The sequence below is a fragment of the Neofelis nebulosa genome, chromosome 2 (genome assembly GCF_028018385.1).
Source record: "Neofelis nebulosa isolate mNeoNeb1 chromosome 2, mNeoNeb1.pri, whole genome shotgun sequence".
Classification (NCBI taxonomy): domain Eukaryota; kingdom Metazoa; phylum Chordata; class Mammalia; order Carnivora; family Felidae; genus Neofelis; species Neofelis nebulosa.
In genome coordinates this window covers 206256952-206276738 of record NC_080783.1, presented here as the reverse complement: position 1 = coordinate 206276738, position 19787 = coordinate 206256952, and the positions used below count along the sequence as shown (strand labels likewise).

Here is a 19787-nt window from a genome sequence, read left to right as displayed (position 1 = left end):
CTTCCCTGGCAGTCTGCTCCTGCCTGCACTTCGAGTTGCACTGGGTGCTTATGGTTCATGGGTCCTGCCTCCCCAAGACCTAGAGATCCTGGAGAGAAGGGACCCTGCCTCTAATTTCTTCCAGGAGGACGGACAGAGGTGGATTCAGCTCCTACCTTCCTCTGCACATGGCTGTGTGATCTTGGGCAAGTCACTGCTCTCCACTGAGCTGTTTCCCATGAGAAATGGAGGTATATTCCCAACTACATGGGAGAGTAGACAATGCAGATAAAACACCTATAACACAATGTCTAGCACACAGTAGGTCCTCAGGCAATGAATGAATGAATGAATGAATTCCTGACTCTTCCACTGCACAAGGATGCTCAAATGACACAGTTTGGGACTTACACGTAGATTACGCTCCCAGCCGGGTCACGAGGTTCTGTGCCCTGTGTTTCACCAGGACTGAGGCGGGCACACGGATGGCTCAGAGCAGGCCCCACTTGGCAAAAATTCACTTAACTCCAAATGGCAAAACCTGCAGGCCCCATAAGGAGCTTGGGATGTGACTGAGAAGGATCCAGGTTCTCAAGGGTCTCAATCCCAGGGAAAGCCAAATCCATTTCCCGACGGAATGTTATCATTAAGTTGGGATGGAGGCCAAGGGGCAAAAGGCACCCAAATCTGTGAAGTAGGAGCTGGATAAGCCCACATGGCAGATACGTGGTTTTCTGTACCCTCCGCCAAGACCAGCCCGGTTCACCTCCTCCATGTAGCCTGTCGTGACTACACTAGCCCTCCCAGACTGCCCCTTCTCTACACCCAACAGGCTGGATCCACTGGGAGAGGGATGACGACTTTGGAGGCAGACAACCTGGGCTCCCCTCCCAGCTGTGACACGTACTAGATGGATGAATTGAGCCAGCCGTTCCCCTGCTGTGCCTCAGTTTCTCCCTCTGCAAAATGGAGATAAGAAGGCCAACCTCAAGATTGCTGGGAGCATCATATGCAACAATGCCTGGAGGGAGAGAGCTCCGTGTGGGGCTTGTTTCAAGAGAGGATGGCTTTTTTTTTTTTTAGTGTTTATTTATTTTTGAGAGACAGAGAGAGAGTGCAAGTGGGGGAAGGGCTGAGAGACACACACAGAACTTGAAGCAGGCTCCAAGCTCTGAGCTGTCAGCACAGAGCCCAAAACAGGGCTCGAACTCATGAGCCGCGAGATCATGACCTGAGCCAAAGTCGGACGCTTAACCGACTGAGCCACCCAAGCACCCAGAGAGGGTGGCGGTTTTTAATCAAGAGAAGGCATGTGTGCTCACTGAGCACTAGCTGACAATCTAGGTGCCTGAGGTCACTGGGGAGGAGAACTTGGAGGACCCAGGGCAGAGTGGACACTGGTCTGTCCTCAGGAAACTCCTAGGTCTCTGTTCTTCTGGCCCAAGGGTCACAGGAAAGCAAACAGCAGAGGAGGGAGAAAAGCCTGTTAAGTGACAGAGGCCACTGGGGCTAGGATTTATGAAGCCAGAATTTCAATCCATCCAGCCCAGCGAGGCATCCAAGAAGAGGCATGATCCCAGTTCGCAACTATTTGAAAACTGGAACCGCCAAACAAGGAGAGGGGATGAGTCAGCTGGGGTGAGGGGGGGAAGCCAGCGGCAGCAGGATGTGGGGCCAGAGCTGGCTCCTTGGGGGTGAGCATGGGGAAGGCAGGGAAGGGAGAGGCGGGGGCAGAGACCCAGAGGTGGGCTGGGAAGGGGCCAGAGGCAGCTGGGAATTCCCAGCCCCGTGCCAGGAGACCATCTGTGGGGTCACCCGAGGCCACCTCTCAAGTCCTCCCCCTGCCCAGCCCCAGGCTGCTTCCCCCTCCCCAAACTGGGACTGGGGAAAAGATGGGGAAAGACGCCAGACGTGACAAAATGAGACACCTGGACGTGACGCACCCTAGTGGGGAAGGGGCAGGTCTCAGCAGCCCAAGGCACAGGGTGGAGGGAGAGGTCACCGTGCACTTGTGAGTCTCTTTCCCTTAGCCCCGCCGTTTCTCTGAGAGCCCAAAGGGGTCAGAACTAGGGCTGTGCAGCCCCACAACCCTGGCAAGTGACCTGCTGCAGGCTCCCTCGGGGCTCCCCGGGCAAGGTCTTATCTCCTCGAGTGCGGGGCTGGGACAGGGTCCCGGGAAGCCCCCTGGCCACTCCCTTTAAGATGCATGGACATCCTCTCTGCACCCCTGGGAGCCACAGGGCCACGCCTCTGGTTGCTCAGAGCCCAACTGCACACATCTGGGAAGGGGACAACGCGTCCACAGGCCCCAGCCTTTCCCAGGCCACACCCCGGGGTGTGCCCCCCTCCTGCTCCCCCACCAGGAAGGAACAATCAGGGTGGAAGGGTGGACTCTGTCCTGCAGCTGCGGCCTCAGTGGGGGAAGGGGGGCAGTGACAGATCAGATGCAGTTCCATCCAGGGCTCCTGGACTGAGAAAGAGGACAGGAGCAATGGCTTCCATCTGCTTGGTCAGTGCGGGGTCTCGGTCAACAGCTGGCAGCAGTTCTGATCAGGAAAAGTGTGCCCTGCTGGGCACCGGGAACCCGCAGCCAAATGTCGCTCTGGCTTAGCCCTCAGCAGGAACGATACTAACACAACAGCTCCATTTGTCAAACACCAATTCCACTGCGCACAGCAAGCCAGGGGCGTCTGCAGGGTCTCGTGTCCACCAGGGAAACAAGCATCATGATCTCTACTTCGGACCTGAGGCTCAGAGAGATGAAGGAACTTGCCCAAGGTCACACAGCCAGTTGGGCTGCACTAAGACTTGAAGGCAGGGCCCTTTGAGCCCACACTTTCCCTCGATCACAGGACCCAAGAGAAAGGGGTTCCAAGTCCAGTGAGGACACAGACAGGCGGAAGATGGCAGTGTGGGCACCCCAGCTTGTCCCACATGCTCCGGGTCTCAGCACAGTGCAGTGGCAGGGAAGGACAGCTGCCCTGTGCCCATGGGCCAAAGCAGCCCCTTCTCAATCCTCTGCAAGGAGCCTGGGCCTTATTGACTGGCCTTCTCCCAAGGCCATTGATTTATTCACTGGATAAATGTTCACCTACTATTGCTGGGCACTGGGCAAATTGCACTGAATAAAATCTGAGTCTATGTCCTCATGGAGCGTCCACACTAAACTGGGGGGAAGGCGGTAAATTCTAAATAAACGGACAAATACCTAAGCATGAGCTCAGGCCGTGGGGTTCTAAGGAACCAGCCGGCAGCTCCTTAGATGCATCCTCAGCAAGACGTGCCCCCCCACCACACACACACACCTGCTCCACAGGCCAGTGCAGAGGCCCCAGCTTGGGCTGGGTGTGCGTGGGGTGCTGCTGACTGCCCCCGCTCTGAGTCCGCCCCCTCCTGCCCCCATCCCTATGCCCGCCCCCTCCAACACACCCTGGAGTTTTCCCATCTCAATTAGTGGCTGCTCCTGGAGATGCTCACGCCAAAGACCGTGGAGACTTCCCAGACTCCTCTCTTTCTGTCCCGCCCCTTCCCCAATCCATCAGCAATTTCTTGTCAGCCCTACCTTCTAGATACACTCAGGATTCGGCCGCCTCGTCCCAACTCCATCGCTCTGGTAGGAGTTCCCATGGTCTCTGGCCTGGATCTCGGCTTGCTTGCTTTTGCCCTTGACCCTCCGCATTCTCTTCTCTGCACGGCAACTAGAGTGACCCCTCATCTCACTCAGAAGCAAAGGCCTTCTCGTGGCCCAGGCTCGGCACATCAGCCACGCTCCCCCCGACCCATGCCACATCGGCCTCCTTGTTTTCCGCAGGTATGCTGGACGCATCCGGCCTTTCCATTAGCTATTCCCTCGGCCCTTTCCCTAGGTACCTGCATGCTTCTGTTCAAGTGTCATCTTATCAGAGGCTTTTCCTGATCCCTCATCACTCTGTACCCTCTTCCCGGCTTTATTTTTTTCATCTGAGCGCTTACTGCCCTCCGACATATTATATTTATTATCTGTCTTCCCACACGAGCTATAATGCAAGTAACACGAGGGGAGGGAATTTGACTTTTTGTTCTCTGCTGTAACCTCGGCGCCTAGAACCCCATCAGGTACTTAGAAGATACTCGATAATCCTTGTTGAATACATTCTACATCTACCACACACCTGTAGGGGACTTTAGTTCATGGGATATTTAATCACATACATCAGCGGTCCGTTCATTCATTCAACACACACTGCAAGCCTTTGTGCACCAGATAGACGCCCCCCTAAAATCCAGAGAACAGAGAAGCAGGGTGCCCTCCTCCACGCCTCAGGGAAAGGGCTCCGGGAGGTAGTCGGGAGCTGGTCCTAAGGACACGTCAGGGAGGCCACAGGGGATGTTCCTAGGTCCCTGCGACTCTGGCACAGGTGGGCGTGGGGAAAGGTGGGGAGGGTGGGTTCTGGGGGCCGCCGACACTTGAAAGCCTCACATTCCCAGGCCTCAAAGAGCCGCCTTGTTCCCAGGGCTTACGTGATGGTGCCCCCAGCCCAGCCACCCCCAGCAGCCATGAGCCGCTCCCCTCTCAAGGCCACTATTGACACGGACCCAACACCAGCAGTGAGGCTGGCGTCTCCCCGCAAAGCGAGTTCCACACATTCTTCTAGGTTTCAGTCAGCCAGCTCTGGGCGCTGGGGCGGCCAGCAGGCCAGGGCCAGGCCCTGGGAGCAGGAGGGGGCAGCAGGGCCAAAGGGGCCAAGGCCTGGATTGGGGCAACATGCCAGCTGGGTAGGATCCTCAGCCCAGCCTCCCTCTTCCCGGCAGGAGGGAGATGGGGGCGAGACCAGGGTCGGCCCTGGGGGGAGGGGGCATTGTGCTCACCATATCCTTGGGAAGCTGCTGGGGGATGGGGTCAAGTTCGCCCATTCTTCTTCTAGCCTGACCTCTCACATCTGGGATGGACTGGGGTGGGGGGCAAAAGTCCAGAGCTGAACATCCCAAGTGGCTTGAGGGTCCAGAATCTATGTCTGGCTTCCAAGTGGCCTCTGAATCATGGCTCTGTATCTTTCCACATCTTGGGCAGCCTTTCTGACTCTCCTGAGATTCTCGCCCCAAGGCCAAGCAGCCTTGGAACCTCTGCAGACTCGCCCTAAACCTTGAGCCCCCAGGCGCCAACCAGGGAACCCAGTGAGGGCTCCATGCAAGGCACCTAGCCTTCTTCCCCCTCAGTCCCCACACAGGGTAGGGCCCAGCCTGGCCCACTTGGGCCTTCAAGCTTTGGGAGTAATTCGATAGTTTATAGGATCTCAGGGAAAACTTGACGAGGAGACTAATTAAGAAACCTACAAACGAACGGGTAGTCCCATAAATGACTGCCCTGGAGTTAAGTCTCTCTAGGCTCCTGCCAGGATAGGCATCCCCAGGAGGCCCCAGGATACTGAGACATGCTCATCCTGAGTACCTCTGTCCCCGAAGCCAGACCTGAATACTCCTTGTCTGAGATAGCCTCTGCACTACCTCAGACCTGAGTTCTTACTTTTATCAACATCGGTGACAACGGTTTGATTCACATCTACTGCCTGCTACAAACAAGTGAGATAGGACTCAGAGTGGCGAGGAGAGCTTTGTCTGGCGTCAAAGCCTGGCTCATGGTACCACTGAGTATGTGTGTACTGTGAGCCACTGGGCAAGTTACGCAACCTCTCTGTGCCTCGATGTCCTCTGCTTAGAGAATGGGGACCACACTACTAGCTATGGTTTAATGCATTCAACAGATATATTGACTGAGCACTTACTACCTGCCAGGTGCTAAAGACAGAGCAGCAGAACAAAAACGCACAAGGTCCTGCTGTCATGGAGCTTAAATTGGTGATGGGGGGCAGGGAGGAGAGAGAGAACTAAGTAAACAAATACATGTCAGATAGTGACAAGAAAGAAAAAGCAGTGTAAGGGGACAGAGTATGTTGGGCAGAATAGTCAGAGACTTGAAGGAAGACAGGCAGAGGGTCATGTAAATATTTGAGGGACAAATGTTCTAGGTAGAAGGAACAGCAGATGCAAAGGCCCTGAGGTGGCAGTGTGTTTGGCATATTCGGGAAACAAAGACCAGTGTCACTAGAGTGAGTAAGCAAGGGGAAAGTTGGCAAGAGGAGAGATTGTAGAGGGAGTGGGGGAGGCCAGATCCCAAAGGGCCTTGTGGACTATATCAGGTCAGGGGCGTGGGTCTGATGGTGAGCAACGCGGGGAATGCTGGGAGATTCTGAGCAGGGGAATGACATGGGAGAATTTGTTGAGAAACTTTGTGCCTGGCAAACTGTAGGCACTCGATAAGTGTTAACTATCCATATTATTTTGTTATCATATGACCTGGCACCCCAGCACCTCCCTCCCTACCACCTCAAGCCCTCAACCCAGTCACCTTCTGCCACCTTCCTTTCACCCTGTCTTCCAGGCTGCGCCTCAGACCCACGGATCCCAACTTGCCTGTGTTCAGCCTGAGAACAGGCCCGGGCCAAGCCAGGCGGGGGCCACTACTCCCCACACACAGGGAGCGGGGCCATCTCTGCCCCTTCCAGCCTCCGCCTCCCTCTATGACCTATAGCCCTCCCTCTGGAAATCCCCAAGGCACACTCGTTACAACCCCTTCCCACCAGCAAGTCTGGGGCAAGGGGAGGGGGCATGCAGAGCATGCCAGTTATGTCCAGGGGCGTCTGAGATGGTGCTACCCCTGAGGGAAGGGGAGGCTCCTCCATTTCCTGCCCGCCCACAGTCTCCCTGGTGAGGAAACCCAGGCGAGGCAGGAAACAGGTATCTCAGTGACTTCCCTCCGCAGCCCTGGAAAACACCGTAATCACGGCAGCCCCCTCAAGATTCCGGTCTCCTGGCAGGACTGGCCCCAAGAAAGGAAAGGCTAAGGTCCCAGCAGGAAGAAAAGGGGTCAGCAGGCCAAGGCAGGCGCTGAGTCACCCGGGCCTGGCCCCCACCCCCAGCAAGCCTCTCCACCTCCTCTGAACTGAAATTACTCCCACACTTAATCACAGACCACCGCTTCCTGTCTCCTGCCCCCAGGGAGGTCTTGAGCTCCCTAAGGACCACCTTACCTTCGCTTGTGTCCTATCCTCACCCATGCACTGTTGGCTTGTGGATGTGAACCAAAGGGCGGAAAAGATAAAGGGCAGTGGGCGAAGAAGAGCCCAAGGCTTGCTGGGGCACTGGGTTAGGAGCCTGATGTCATTTAAAAAATGTACCATGAACTCCTTACCCCATTTTACAGATGCGGAAACTGAATGCTCAGGAAGAAGAAACTGCCTCAGATCACAGGCTAGAAAATGACAGAGCTGGGATTCAGCTTTTGTGGGTCCATGAGACTCCAGAAGCCAAGATCTTTCCAGCTCTCCACCATCAGCCGGGGGGTGGGACACTGAAGACCTCGGTGTGGTTGCTGACAAGACCATAATCCCACAGGATTGGAGCTGCCTATTTACCCATCTCAGTTCTGGGAAAGCAAAGACAGGACCTATTCTTGCTCACCCGTAAACCCCAGCCAGATGCGCTGGTATGCAGTAGGTGCTTAGCAATATCTGCCGAATGAATGAACCCTTGAACCCCCACTGACTGTCATGGAACGCTGCTCAATGAAGATATGTTGAATGAACAAGTGAATGAGATGATTGGCTGCAATCTGGAATTTCTGTTGAAATTCCTCCCGCACACAGCAAATAGCTCCACCCTCCTCCTCACTCTGACCACTGTAGAACCCAGCATTCAGGAGCCCCTCCGCAGAGGCAGAGCTGGGGGAGTTTCAGAAAAGGAAGACATCCCATGTGCTAGGTCGGTGCCTACTTTTTTGGAAAAGTAAAGATCAAGTTCAGATCGGGACTGGGAAGCAACTGGCTGGGCCCTGCTGGATGTGCAGGGGTGAGAGGCTGAGAGAGGGGATTAAGGAAGCCCTGCAGACAGGGAGTGGGGGAGGAGAGTTGCTAGGTGGGCGGGGCAAGAGAGTTGAGGGGTCAGGTCTGGGGTGACGGCTGAGCACAGACGTGAGATAGAGGTGGCAGGGATACAGTCACTGGGTGAACACCGGCTTAGAAAAGCCCCTCTCTTGGCTCTGAGAAGGGGAGGGAAGAGGGCAGTGGCAGGGACAGGGACCACCTAAGATCACCCCAAAGAGGGTGGGGGTGGCTCTGTGGTTCACCAGGGCAGGCCCAGTTCCCCAAAAGTGCCCCCACCCACATCTGCCACCAGCGGCCTGCCCACTGCCCCTGCCCCACCCTTCTCGAGTTCACTCAGGTCCTCAGAGCGTCTTCTGGCCAAGCATTCTCTTTCCCTCTGCATGGGCCCATCCAAGCTCAGAGCCGGGAACCGGGCTGTAATGGCAGGCCTCCCCTGCACCTGAGGACCCGGGAAGAGGCCAGTGGGAAACAGACCCACTGAACATCCGCCACTTAACAGGCCAAGCACCAGGCACTTTCATGCGCCTTCCATCCAGTCCTGCCAACCACCTTCAAGCTATATGTACTTGGAGGTCATGCATTTTGAGTTCCCTTTGGCCTTGTGGGCTGGTCTCAGAAAGGTTAACTAGCTTGCCGGAGGTCACACAGCTACTCCAGAAAAGGACAGGGATGGATTCAAGCCCTGGGCTGCAGGACTCCAAGGCCTGTGGGTGTTCCACACAAACCTCAGCTGTGTCCGAAGTGGTTCTTTACTTGTGCCTGCCTGGTTACTAGCTCCCCAACGGGCCAGACGGCCTGGTAAAGTTCCAGTGAGGATTGATAGGCTCCCCATCACCAGAGAGTGCCCCCTTTCCAAGTTGGCACAGAGAGGGGTGCCCTTGCCCCGCCAAGTTCCCGCCCTGCTCGAAGTTTCTCCGCCTGGTCCTCAGGAATGGCAGGCCGGGCCATGCCTAGAGCGACTGGGAGACTCGGCAACGTGGCCGGGCGACCCATGGGCTCTCCCGCGGGCCGGCCCCGCCCCCGACCCCACGCAAGGTTCCCTGGACGCCCCTCGGGACTGCCCCACCGCGGAGGGTGGCGCCGGCCTGTGCCTGCCCGGGGTCCCTGGCGGGCGCCGCAATCCCGAGCCAGAGTCCCAGCCAAGTTGGCGGGCGCGGCGAGCGGGGCCCGGGGCGCCCCCCGCCCCGCACACTCACCGCGAGCAGCCGCCCGTGCAGCAGCAGCGCCAGCAACAGCGCGCCCGCCGCCCGCTGTCCCATGGCCCGGCCGGCTCCGCTCGCTCTCTCGCTCGGCGCCCGCCCGAAGCCGCCCGCTCTCCAGCCTGCGGAGTCCTCGGGACGGCGCGGCCCGCTCCCGCCGCCCCCACCCCTCCCGCCGCTCGCCCGCCCCGCCCCGCCCCGCGGCCGGCCGCCCCGCCCCCGGGCGCCAGGCCCCACCCCGGACCGCCCCGCCCCGCCGCTCCAGGCCCCGCCCCCGGACCGCCCCCGGACCGCCCCCGGACCGCCCCCGGACTGCGGGCGCCGCTCGCTGGAGCCCGAGCCCCCGGCGCAGCCAACTGGGCCTTTGTCTGGGCCCCCAGCCCCCTCGGCGCGAGCCGCGGCCCAGCCCGGCTCCCCGCCAAACCCGGCCTGGAGTGCGGGATGGGACGGGGCCCTGCGCGCCGACACCGGCCGCGGCTCCTCGCGCACGCGACCCCAGCACGGACCCCACACCCCCCTTTCGCACCCGGCGCCGGGACTCCTCACTCGCGCGCCCAGAAGTCCGCGCGCTCTCACACACGCCGCCTGCACACGCGCACCCGGGCACGTTCACACACACGCCAAGCTGGCCTCCCCCCCACCTTTCACACTCGCGCACGTTCACGCCCTGGCCCCCCCCCCCCCCCCGGCCGACTGTCTTCACGCGCTCAGACGCACACATGGTCTCTTCAGAACTGTCACCTCTGCAGGTGACATAGCGGACACGACTTTCACACACTCAGCCGCTCACGTCCCTATTCACACGTTTACACGGACTCACAAGGGAATCCCCAGACCCGAAGTGTAAGGACGTGTTTTCGTACACAAATGCCACACAGGCCTTTTGCTCGCACACATGCTGGCCCGTCTTTTTTACCTTTTCTCCTACGCTAACTGCAGAGATTTATTACCTTTTTTTAACGTTTATTTATTATTGGGAGACAGGGAGAGACCGAGAATGAGCAGGGGAGGAACAGAGACAGAGGGAGACACAGAATAGGAAGCAGGCTCCAGGCTCTGAGCTGTCAGCACAGAGCCGGACGCGGGGCTCGAACCCACAAACCGCGAGATCACGTCCCAAGCCGAAGTCAGTTGCTTAGACTGAGCCACCCAGGCGCCCCTAACCGCAGCGCTTTACAGTGCGCCCTAGAGAGCGAACTGAATTGCCCCTCACACGCAACCATTTTCCCCACCAACCACTCACGGACCCACTTGCATGGACGTAAATCTCAGCCCCGGCGCCACAGACCCCCGAGTCCCACACGCAGGCCCAGACACAGACCCTGTCAAAGCCCTAGTCACAGATGCTTGGGTGGTAAGTCCCAGTCCCCGATGATCCACCTCTGACACAGACCCACAGACAGCACACTCGGCCATGCCACTGGGCCTCTCTGCCTGGCTCGGGTCTCCTTTCTGCCTGAAAATTTCCAGGGCAACCCAGGCTCATGGGTGGAGAGAAAACCGGCCTGTGTGTGCGTGTGAGCATGTAGCGTAGAGGAAAACCTTTTGAGTAATGATAGAGGGAGGAGAATAAAAACTGAAGTTTCCATTGTTTCCTGTGAGAGTTGCTAGGTTCCAGAGACTCATGGCTGGGTTTGCAGCCAGGAGTGAGGTGAGCTGTGGACAGAAGGAAATGCCCAGCTAACCGGGCGGCACCAGGCCTGGCTCCGGAAGGCATGTTCCCTGTGATAGGGGCCTGCAGGCTCCCGGTCACTCTGTGGCCTCCCATCTAGGCGCCTGGGGGATTGAGAAAATGCTGGCGTCCCGACCCCCATCCCAGACAGATGCTCCATCCCCAAAAGATTGGGTTCTTCACCCTGTGGGGCCTATTTCTGCGGGACCAGCTCAGAGCTGTAAAGGACAAACACTACATCTGCAGTGCTTTGGTCAACTCCCTGGCCCCAACCCAGATGCCAGGCACAACACCGAGGAAGGACTGTTACTGCTCCAAACAGGGAGATACAGGTAGACCGAGGAGGGATGTCTGATCTTGGCCCTTGGTGAATCCCTAATCTGGTGGCAGGAAGCAAGAGGATATAGTCCCCTGTCCTCATGCTGTTCTCAGTCTGATAGAGAATCCCACCCCTCCCGCCTCACTGTGCAATCCCGAGCAAATTAGTCAACCTTTTGAGGCCTCAGTTTCATCATCTAGAAAATAGGGAAAGGGGGCATCTGGGTGGCTCTGTTGGTTGAGCATCTGACTCTTGGTTTCATCTCAGGTCATGATCTCACCGTTGATGAGTTCGAGCCCCGTGCTGGGCTCCACACTGACAGTGCAGAGCCTGCTTGGAATTCTCTCTCTCCCTCTCTCTCTCTCTCTCTCTCTCTCGCTCTCTACCCCCCTCCCCCACTCACTCTATCAAAATAAATAAACTTTAAAAATATTTTTTAAAAATTAAAAAAAAGAAATTAGGAAAAGGAGACTAATACTAAGACCTCTCTCACAGTGCTGTTGGGGGTCAAAATGAATGAATGAATCTATTTCTTAAAAAAAGAACAGCTTCAGGCACATAGTAAGCACTAAATAAACGGTAACTCTTTCTCTGATCGCTGTCTCTGGATGAGCTCCCAATCCGAAGAGGGAGACACAATTCCGCCCTCGGGGGCTCTAGTCTGATGGAGGAGCAGTGTTACACCCAGTGTGTTGCTCCTAATCTGAAAACTAGGTACAGCCTTCACCCCCAGGACCTCCGGCATGATGGATGAGCACAGCCTTGCATTGGAGCACTCCCTCTCTGATGAAGAAAGTTACAAAACTCCACTGACTTCAGAGTTGGCAGGTGGCCAGCCTTGGTGGCGGGATTTTTCCAAGGCCTTTGCTGTCTGTGGAGGGTCAGCGTCCATGACAAATCACATTTTGTGAACTGCCCCGGTGTCTTTTCCCCACCTCGGGCCCCTTAAGTCCCGGAGCTTTGGCTTCTTGGATGATTTGCTCATGGGCGGAACAAGCAACCCTTTGTAGATGTGTGGTTAAGACTAAACCCGAGCTATAAGTCTTGCTGGCTCAGAGGGGTCGTGCTAGAGACGGTAAAGCGGTAAAGCCGACTGGAGGCTGGAAGGAGCAGGGCTGACGCAGAGGGCAGGAAAATACGGCCTGTCCGGAAAGTCTTCCAGAATAACTCCACCCACCCTGAGGATTGGTCATCCACCGATTTACTCTGTATCCTTTCCTTCCCACTAAAGGATCTGGCCAGCTCTGTTTTCCTTTGCAGTCCTTGATATCTTTAGTAAATGTTCTCAAGTTGCTTTGTCTAGGGCCTGGCTATCTCCTCATATGGCTTAAAAGGGAAGCGGAGGCAGAACTTTGGGGCTTTGCTGAGTCCGGGAGGCGCCTGTAATCGCACCGTGTGCACTCATAGCTCAGGGTGCTCGTCATACTCTTGGAGAGAAACAATTCAAGTCTTGCACAAGGTGCCTTAGATAAGAAGAGACTCTGAGAGTTTGGATAGGTAATAGTAGCCAAACAATCTGGCTTCTGAGAAACAGGAGTTGGGTGCCTTCTGGAACCAGCAGCCAGAGTTTGTGGGTGACCTGTCTGCCACTCCAAAATTGACAGGACTCAGCTTTTTTTGGCTTGCACTTCCACTCCAAATCTTTTCTCTGCCTCGGAGCTTCTCACTTGTTTCACAATCCTTTATTCGTTCATTCATTCAGAGCTACAGTGAATGGTGGGGCAGGTTGTTCACCGAACGAGAGTATGCAGCCAAGTGGGCCCTGCTTGGGGGCTAGATCTGCCCAGAGAGGGTACCTTTTGTTCATATGAGCAAAAGCACCGTACGGGCTAACTGTGGACCTGCATTCATTCAATAATGAAAATGAATACCTATTTTGCGCAAAGGTTCCAGTACCTGTGTGGGAAAACAGATGCTGGCAGGGTAAGGATATGTCCTTGGGTGATAACGTAGAACAGGAAAATTGGTATTAAAAGGGAGTGGAGATGGAGGAGAGGAAACCTGGGGGTGATGTGAAGAAGAGGAGGAGGCAGACAGAGGACACAGTTCTAAGCAGGCAGTAAAAGTTCCCATGAGAAGGAGAGGACCCTACAAGGCCTGGCAAGATACAGTCCTGCCCATTTCTCTAGCTACCTCCTTCCCCCAACATGGTCTCTATGCATGCTTTTCCTTCTCCCCGAGTGCATTTCCCACCCAATACCCCCTCCTCTTCATCCTACTCTCTTTTAGCGTTTAGCTCGAAGATCGTGCCACCATCGAAGCCTTGCCTGACCTCCCAGGCTAGGTCCTGCCTCCCCCAAGCTTCTCTCTCAACATTTTTACAGTTGCAATAATTTGGAAGATCGTTTAATATTATGAGGCATAATAAAGGCAGGGAGCGTGATGGTCTGATTTCTGTCTTGTTCCCAACTGTATCCCCTGTGAAGGGCACAGTGCCTGGCAGGGAGCTGGCACTTGGATGATTTCACTTGAATGAAAGAACAAATTGGTAAATGTCCCCGTTCTAGTCTGTACTTGGAGCAGATACATTCCCCTCACTGTTTGATTAACACGGAATCTCAGGTGCCCGGGTGGCTCCATTGATTGATCCCAGTGTCATGGGATCAAGCCCCACGTTGGGGCTCAGCGTGGAGCCGGCTTGGGATTCTCTCTCTCTCTCCCTCCCTCTCAAAAAACAAAAACAAAACCAAAAACTCCACTGGATCTCATTTAATTATTACCACAGTTCTGGGTAGTTGGCATGACAGCGTATTTTATTTTATTTTATTTTATTTTATTTTATTTTATTTATTTTAGAAGTTTTTTTTAATGTTTATTTATTTATGAAGGAGAGAGAGAGACAGAGTGCAAGCAAGGGAGGGGCAGAGAGAGAGGAAGACACAGAATCTGAAGCAGGCTCCGGGCTCTGAGCTGTCAGCACAGAGCCGGACGTGGGGCTCGAACTCACAAACCTCGAGATCGTGACCTGAACCGAAGTCGGATGCTCACCTGGGTGCCCCATGACAGTGTATTTTATTACTGCCCTTTTCCAGACAAGGAAACTGAGGCTCCAAAGCACGGAGTGGCTTGCCCAGATCGCACACGGTCAGTATGAGGTAGGGCCAGGATTCACAGCCACATCTGTCTGACTCTAGAACCCACATTCTCTACCACATCCAATTCTGCCTCTCCCTGGGTTGTTCCCAACTCTGCCTAGGTAGAAGTGTGACTTTTCTGAAAATAGCCTGGATTTGACCCTTCTGCCCCCTCCAGAAATCTCCCCACCCCCGTCCTTACCAATCACTTTCTCGCTGAGCTCCCATTCTGGGTCCCAGGCCTGGGGCCAGGTTCCCAGCCTGTGCCTCACGGAGCACCTGCCCTCTGAGATGCTCCTTCACGAAGGGGTTCCCTGCTCACAAAGTTTGGGAACTCTGCGTTCTTTCCTACACTTTGGCCATCTCGAGGGACACCGACACAGGAACGTTTCTGAGCAGGCCTCCAGTAAAGTCGCCTGCCCAACTCTATCGAATCCAGCATTCCTCAAGATACTTGAGAAAGGAGCCCATTTGTTTTTGTGAGAAAATCTTTTAACATTTCACAAGACTGCTGTTTCTCAGAACACGCTTTGCAAATACTGCGGCAGAGCCTGGCCCCTGAGCTGACCATAAATGGTCTCTATAATTTGAATTTGTCACTCATGCCCGCCCCCGCCCCCCCCCTCCCCTCCCCTCAAGCCCGGTTGGAATTCTTATGGCCTCCATACACTCCCTCACATTCCTGCCCACGCACTCCTGCTTCAGCAGGAGAAGACTTCTGTGCAGGGCCCGTAGCTGGAGCCCCATAAATGCTCATGTCCCTTCCTCTGTTACTGTGCACGCACGCATTTTACGTTTTGTCATCAGTGCATGTGTGCAGTTCCACGTTCGCTTTTCTTGCCTACTGGTCTCCTCCTAAACACAGTTCTGCGTGTCCAGCAAAGGCCAGCGCTACTTAAAAATGGCTCCGTGGATCGGTGCCAGTCCCCAGACTGTGTATGACCGGTCTGAGATAAGAAACGCGCACAGAGTGTAAATCAACCGTACTGGTGAGCCCTCTGTTTAACTCAGCTGACGATCTTTTCCTGCCATACTTGCTCCGTATCGCAAGCAGCACACGGATGTGCATACCATTCACCTGCTCCTTGCTGCAAATGTCACCCGTTAGGAATCTGTGGGCCAGCTTCTTTGCACGGCACTAGTATTGGCTTTGCACACGACACTTGTGATAACGATTTGGTATTGTGTCTCATCAACACGCCACAGTTCATCAACCCTGTCCTGTCGGTGGATATTCGGGCTGTTTCCACGTCGTTGTGATTAATAAAGCATTGCCGTGAACGCATACGTATGCATCCGTGTGTTTGCTTCTCCAGTTCCCTCAGTGTTTAAGGGCCACGAATCTGAGGCCAGAAAGGTGGAGTGGCCTCTGAGGGGTCATGAATGGCAGAGGCAGGCCTCCCACCCTGGCCTCCTGACCCGAGGCCCCTTGTTCCTTCCTCCAGCCCGCGCTTCCCTTCCCACTGGGCAGATTTTCCGTCCCTTTCATGCTTTTCTTTGCTAGGTTATGAGGTTTCTGCAGTGTTCCCACATGTTGTCTTTTGGAGCTTGAGAGAAATCCTTTTGGAATGTCCTGTGCCTTCTCCCTCCGAGTTCCCGGCTTTGTTCAATTGTTCACGATAAATTCCTGCCCTGTTGGGAGGGGCCCAGGAGGCTGTTAAGTTTGCCAAAAATGGTGGTACCAACTCAGGCATGGCTCATGTCTGAGGCTCTTTGCTTCTACTGAGATTTCAACTGAAAAGAGGGCGACGTGCATGCAGTTGGGGTGAGGACAGGGTACCCCCACTCCTAGTTTTCTGCTTTGTGTGTAGAGTAAGCAGAACCAGCCGTGTGCAGACAGAAAAGACAGTGAGGGGTAAGGTGGGCCTCGGGAATGGGGTTGGGGGGCGTGGTGGGCTAAGGTTTAGAGACTTAGGTTCAGAAACGAGGAAAGGCTGGTGGGACAGGGAGGGTTGGGAATAGGATGATGTGTCGCTCCAACGTGCGCCTGGTCAATACAAAAAGTGGCATTTACTTTCTAGAATCATAGAACGGTGATATCACATTATTTGTTTGAAAAGGGCTATGTCAGATTTTGTTAATATACAAAAATAATTCTAATGTCATGCACCTATCCCCGGTGTTACCCAATGATGCAGGGACCGGTGAATTGGGCAACTGAGACCACAGGTGACCTCCGAGGAAATTTCTCTCTGTTTCCTGTTTCCCAGAAAGAGCATATTTCAGGTTAACACAGCCCTGTTCAGAACACTGGTGTTGAGGCGCGTCCCAGACCCCTAGAGTTAAACACCATCTTGCTTTGTCTAGTTTACTGCATATTTTGGATACCAAGATTTACCCCTCTTTCTCTTGGGATCTATTCAATAAATACGAAGGAAAACCCCCTGCAATTTGGATGGAAAGGGCATTGGCTGAGGGTCAGAGCGCTGGGTTGGAATCCCAGCTCTGCTCCTTTCCAGCTGCAGGAGCTTAGGGATGGCACTTTTTCTCTCTGAGCCTCAGTTTCCCCCTCTGCAAAATGAGGTACTAAAACTTAGCCTCATTGAGAGTACAGAGGGCCGAGACCCTATGTTTCAGGCATCGGACACATGCCTGGAACAGTGTGGGTGCTCAATAAATGTTGAGGTTACTTCTACAGGCGTGAAGGGCTTTCCCTGACCCCCCCCAAACCCCCCCCCCCCCCGCCCAGCTGTGGTGACACCTAGCTTCTTCCGTATACAAGCTGGGCAGCACACCAGGCTGTGGCATTGTTCTATAGCCAGCATGCTGCTTCCTGTTTACATAGACCTTGCAGATCCATGGCTTGAACAGTGGACACAGAGGACTTCCTGTGGTCTCTGCTTGGCCACATGGAACAGCCAGCCTTCTCTAGCTAAGAGCCTTATTTTCTCTGCACTTGGGCTAAGTGCCTGGTGAAAAGGGATTCATGAGCAGTAAGTATCCGAGCAGCAGTCGGGCCAGGCACAGAGATCCTGTCCCTTTAACATATAATCCAACCCGCCACCAGTGGTCAAACTTCATTTGAGCACCTACTATGTATTGGGCTCTGTAATGATATTTGCCTTTCATTGGGCATCCACTGTGTACGTTTGCAGGGCACCTACTATCTGCAAGATGTCATAATCATGAAGATAATTGTTATTATGATTGAACACCTACTGTGCACATAATACTCTATAATGACAACGCCAACCAGTTTTTGAAGAGCCGCTGTGTTGTATGCACTGTAATCATCTTTATCATAATCATTTATGCCTGACCTCTCTGTGCCTCAGTTTCCTCATCCATACAATAGGGACAATAGTAACTTCCTTGAAGGACTGATATGGGGATTAAATGAGTTATTATGTATAAAGCTCTTAAAACAATGCCTGGTATATAGCTAAGACCTTAATAAATGTTGGGCATAATTAATAGTTATTGAACATCCATTGCATATAAGACACTCTATTCTCCAGACAATAGTAATTACCATTGCTGAGCGCCTATTGGGCACACTGATCTGTAATCGATATTAATAACTGAGCCCCTATTGGGGTGCCTGGGCGGCTCAGTCGGTTGAGCATCCGACTTCAGCTCAGGTCATGATCTCATGGTTTGTGAGTTCGAGCACCGCGCTGGGCTCTGTGCTGACAGCTCAGAGCCTGGAGCCTGCTTCGGATTCTGTGTCTCCCTCTCTCTCTGCCCCTAACCCACTCGCATTCTGTCTCTGTCTCTGTCAAAAATAAACATTAAAAAAAATAAAAAATAAAAAATAACTGAGCCCCTATTGTGAGCCAGAACTGGTCTAGACACTGGAGGCCTCAAGGGCAGTGTCGTAGGCAAGGGTCTTACATTCTGCTTAGGGGAAATTAAACCAATTTGGAGTCAGGCATCTCCAGGAGAGTCAGGGGCAAATCTTATGCAAATATGGACCTAGGGCAGGAAGGGGATGGCTTTGAGTGGCCAGACAGAGGATTTGGGAATCAGGACATCTTGAACTATCTCGAGTTGTGCCAAAATGGATTCTAATAAGCTGTATTCCTACAAATGTCCACCTGGGGAATGGGTCACTGGACAATTGAGTCTTCTCCCTCAGGAGGGAAGGGATCCCAGAGACAAGGAAAGGAGTGTGCTGGACTGCTGAGCTTTAGACCCAGGGAGGATATCCCTTGTTCCTCAGAGATGAAATAGAAGTGGGGGTGAATTCAGTAAACTGGGGTCTGGTACGCCCTTCCCTCCTCCTATCCTTCCCCCTATCCCGACACCATCATGGTGCCCTCATGATAGGGATATTCAGGCTTGGCCATTCTCTGTTTGGCCATGCAGCTAGGTAGGCCAGAGCAGGCCACTCCCTCCAAGAGTCATGGAATCTTGTAGAACTGCAGGTTCTGCATTATTTTAAGGTCAGCCCCATTCCACACGCTGACCTGCCACTGGCCCTTGTATTTCCAAGGAGACAGGAAAGCTCCAGCAAGAAGGGCCTGGGCCTGAAGTTCAGAGTCACACAGAAATGGTCCCAAGGCCAAAAATGGGAAGTTGGCTCAGAACTCTGGAGGCCTGAGTTGAGGGGCAAGTGGGGGGAGGGGGGCACTCTCAATTCTCAGCCCAGGCCTGGCTTGGGACTAGGAAGACAGATTTGGAAATATCAGAATCGGGGGCCTTTAGGGGCCATCGAAGCTACCCTAATCATTTACAGAAGGGGAAACAGGTCTGGGGAGACAAAGTGATGTACCCAAAGTCCCAGGGCAGGCTAGTGGCAGAACAAGGCTGGAATCCCAGTCTCTACGATCCCTCAGTCCCTGGATGCCTTGTGGGGTCTCACTTCTCAGCACTCAAATCAGTTGAGTCTCTGAAGGTTTGGAGGGAGCCCTTGGTGGCTCGGGGAACATTTTCTCGGACATTTCCAGCAAGAAACTTGGGGCCTCCTCATTCTGACCCTCCAGCCCTCATCTGGTCTGGACAGAACCACTCTTCAGAGATTTCCTAGGAAGGGCATTCCCTCCAGTGGCAACGATCTCGGATTGCCTCTCCCACTAGCCATCAGAAAGTTTTCCTCTACATCCACCCTAAGCCCCGGTCATTAAAAACCCATCCTGAAGAGAATATAGACTCCACGATAAGTGCTCGGTGAAGTCTTGCTATTGCTGTCACCACCACCACCACCATCCAGTCAGCGTCGTCATTAGTATTTCTGTGCACATTGGGCAGTGGTAAAATCAACATCCACAACAATCCTGAAACCAGAAGAGCATGAATAGGGATCAGGAATGAATAGCTAGTCTATTTCTCTTCCCATGGGGAAACCCCCCAGGGATCCATTCAGGATATAAACCAGAGATTCCAAACTGTGGCCTGTGGGCTTCACATTCCACCTGCAAGTATTTTTCTTGGGCCCACCGAGCACTAGGACATTTCTGAATTTGTTGTTAGCATATAAACATGAGATTCCTGGCTTTTTTTTTTTTTTTTTGGAAAAAGCAACAACCCGTCTGAGAGCTCGGTTTAGACCGGGTATTTCCTCTCCCCTCGGCCAGTTCACCTGTTAACTTGCACCTTCCCGGCCCTGGAGGTCCTTGAGTTTATAACCCCCAATCCCAATGACTGTTCCGCCCCCTCCCCTCCAACAGAGCCTCAGAAGAAGCA

General features: G+C 54.1%; 1 protein-coding gene across 12 annotated transcripts in view; it reads right to left on the bottom strand.

Annotated features, from left to right (window-relative positions):
• The window catches only part of HSPG2 (heparan sulfate proteoglycan 2), a 101311-nt gene extending 92058 nt beyond the window's left edge, over positions 1-9253 (bottom strand). For 11 of the 12 annotated variants that reach the window (XM_058718720.1, XM_058718722.1, XM_058718721.1 and 8 more), the window contains exon 1: positions 9095-9252. In XM_058718720.1, coding sequence (XP_058574703.1) covers positions 9095-9157 — 63 coding nt within the window. In that variant the 5' untranslated portion in view covers positions 9158-9252. Of the gene's footprint in view, positions 1-9094 lie in introns of all 12 variants that reach the window. The other variant, XM_058718730.1, reaches the window with a different exon arrangement.
• Positions 9254-19787: the final 10534 nt, after the last annotated feature.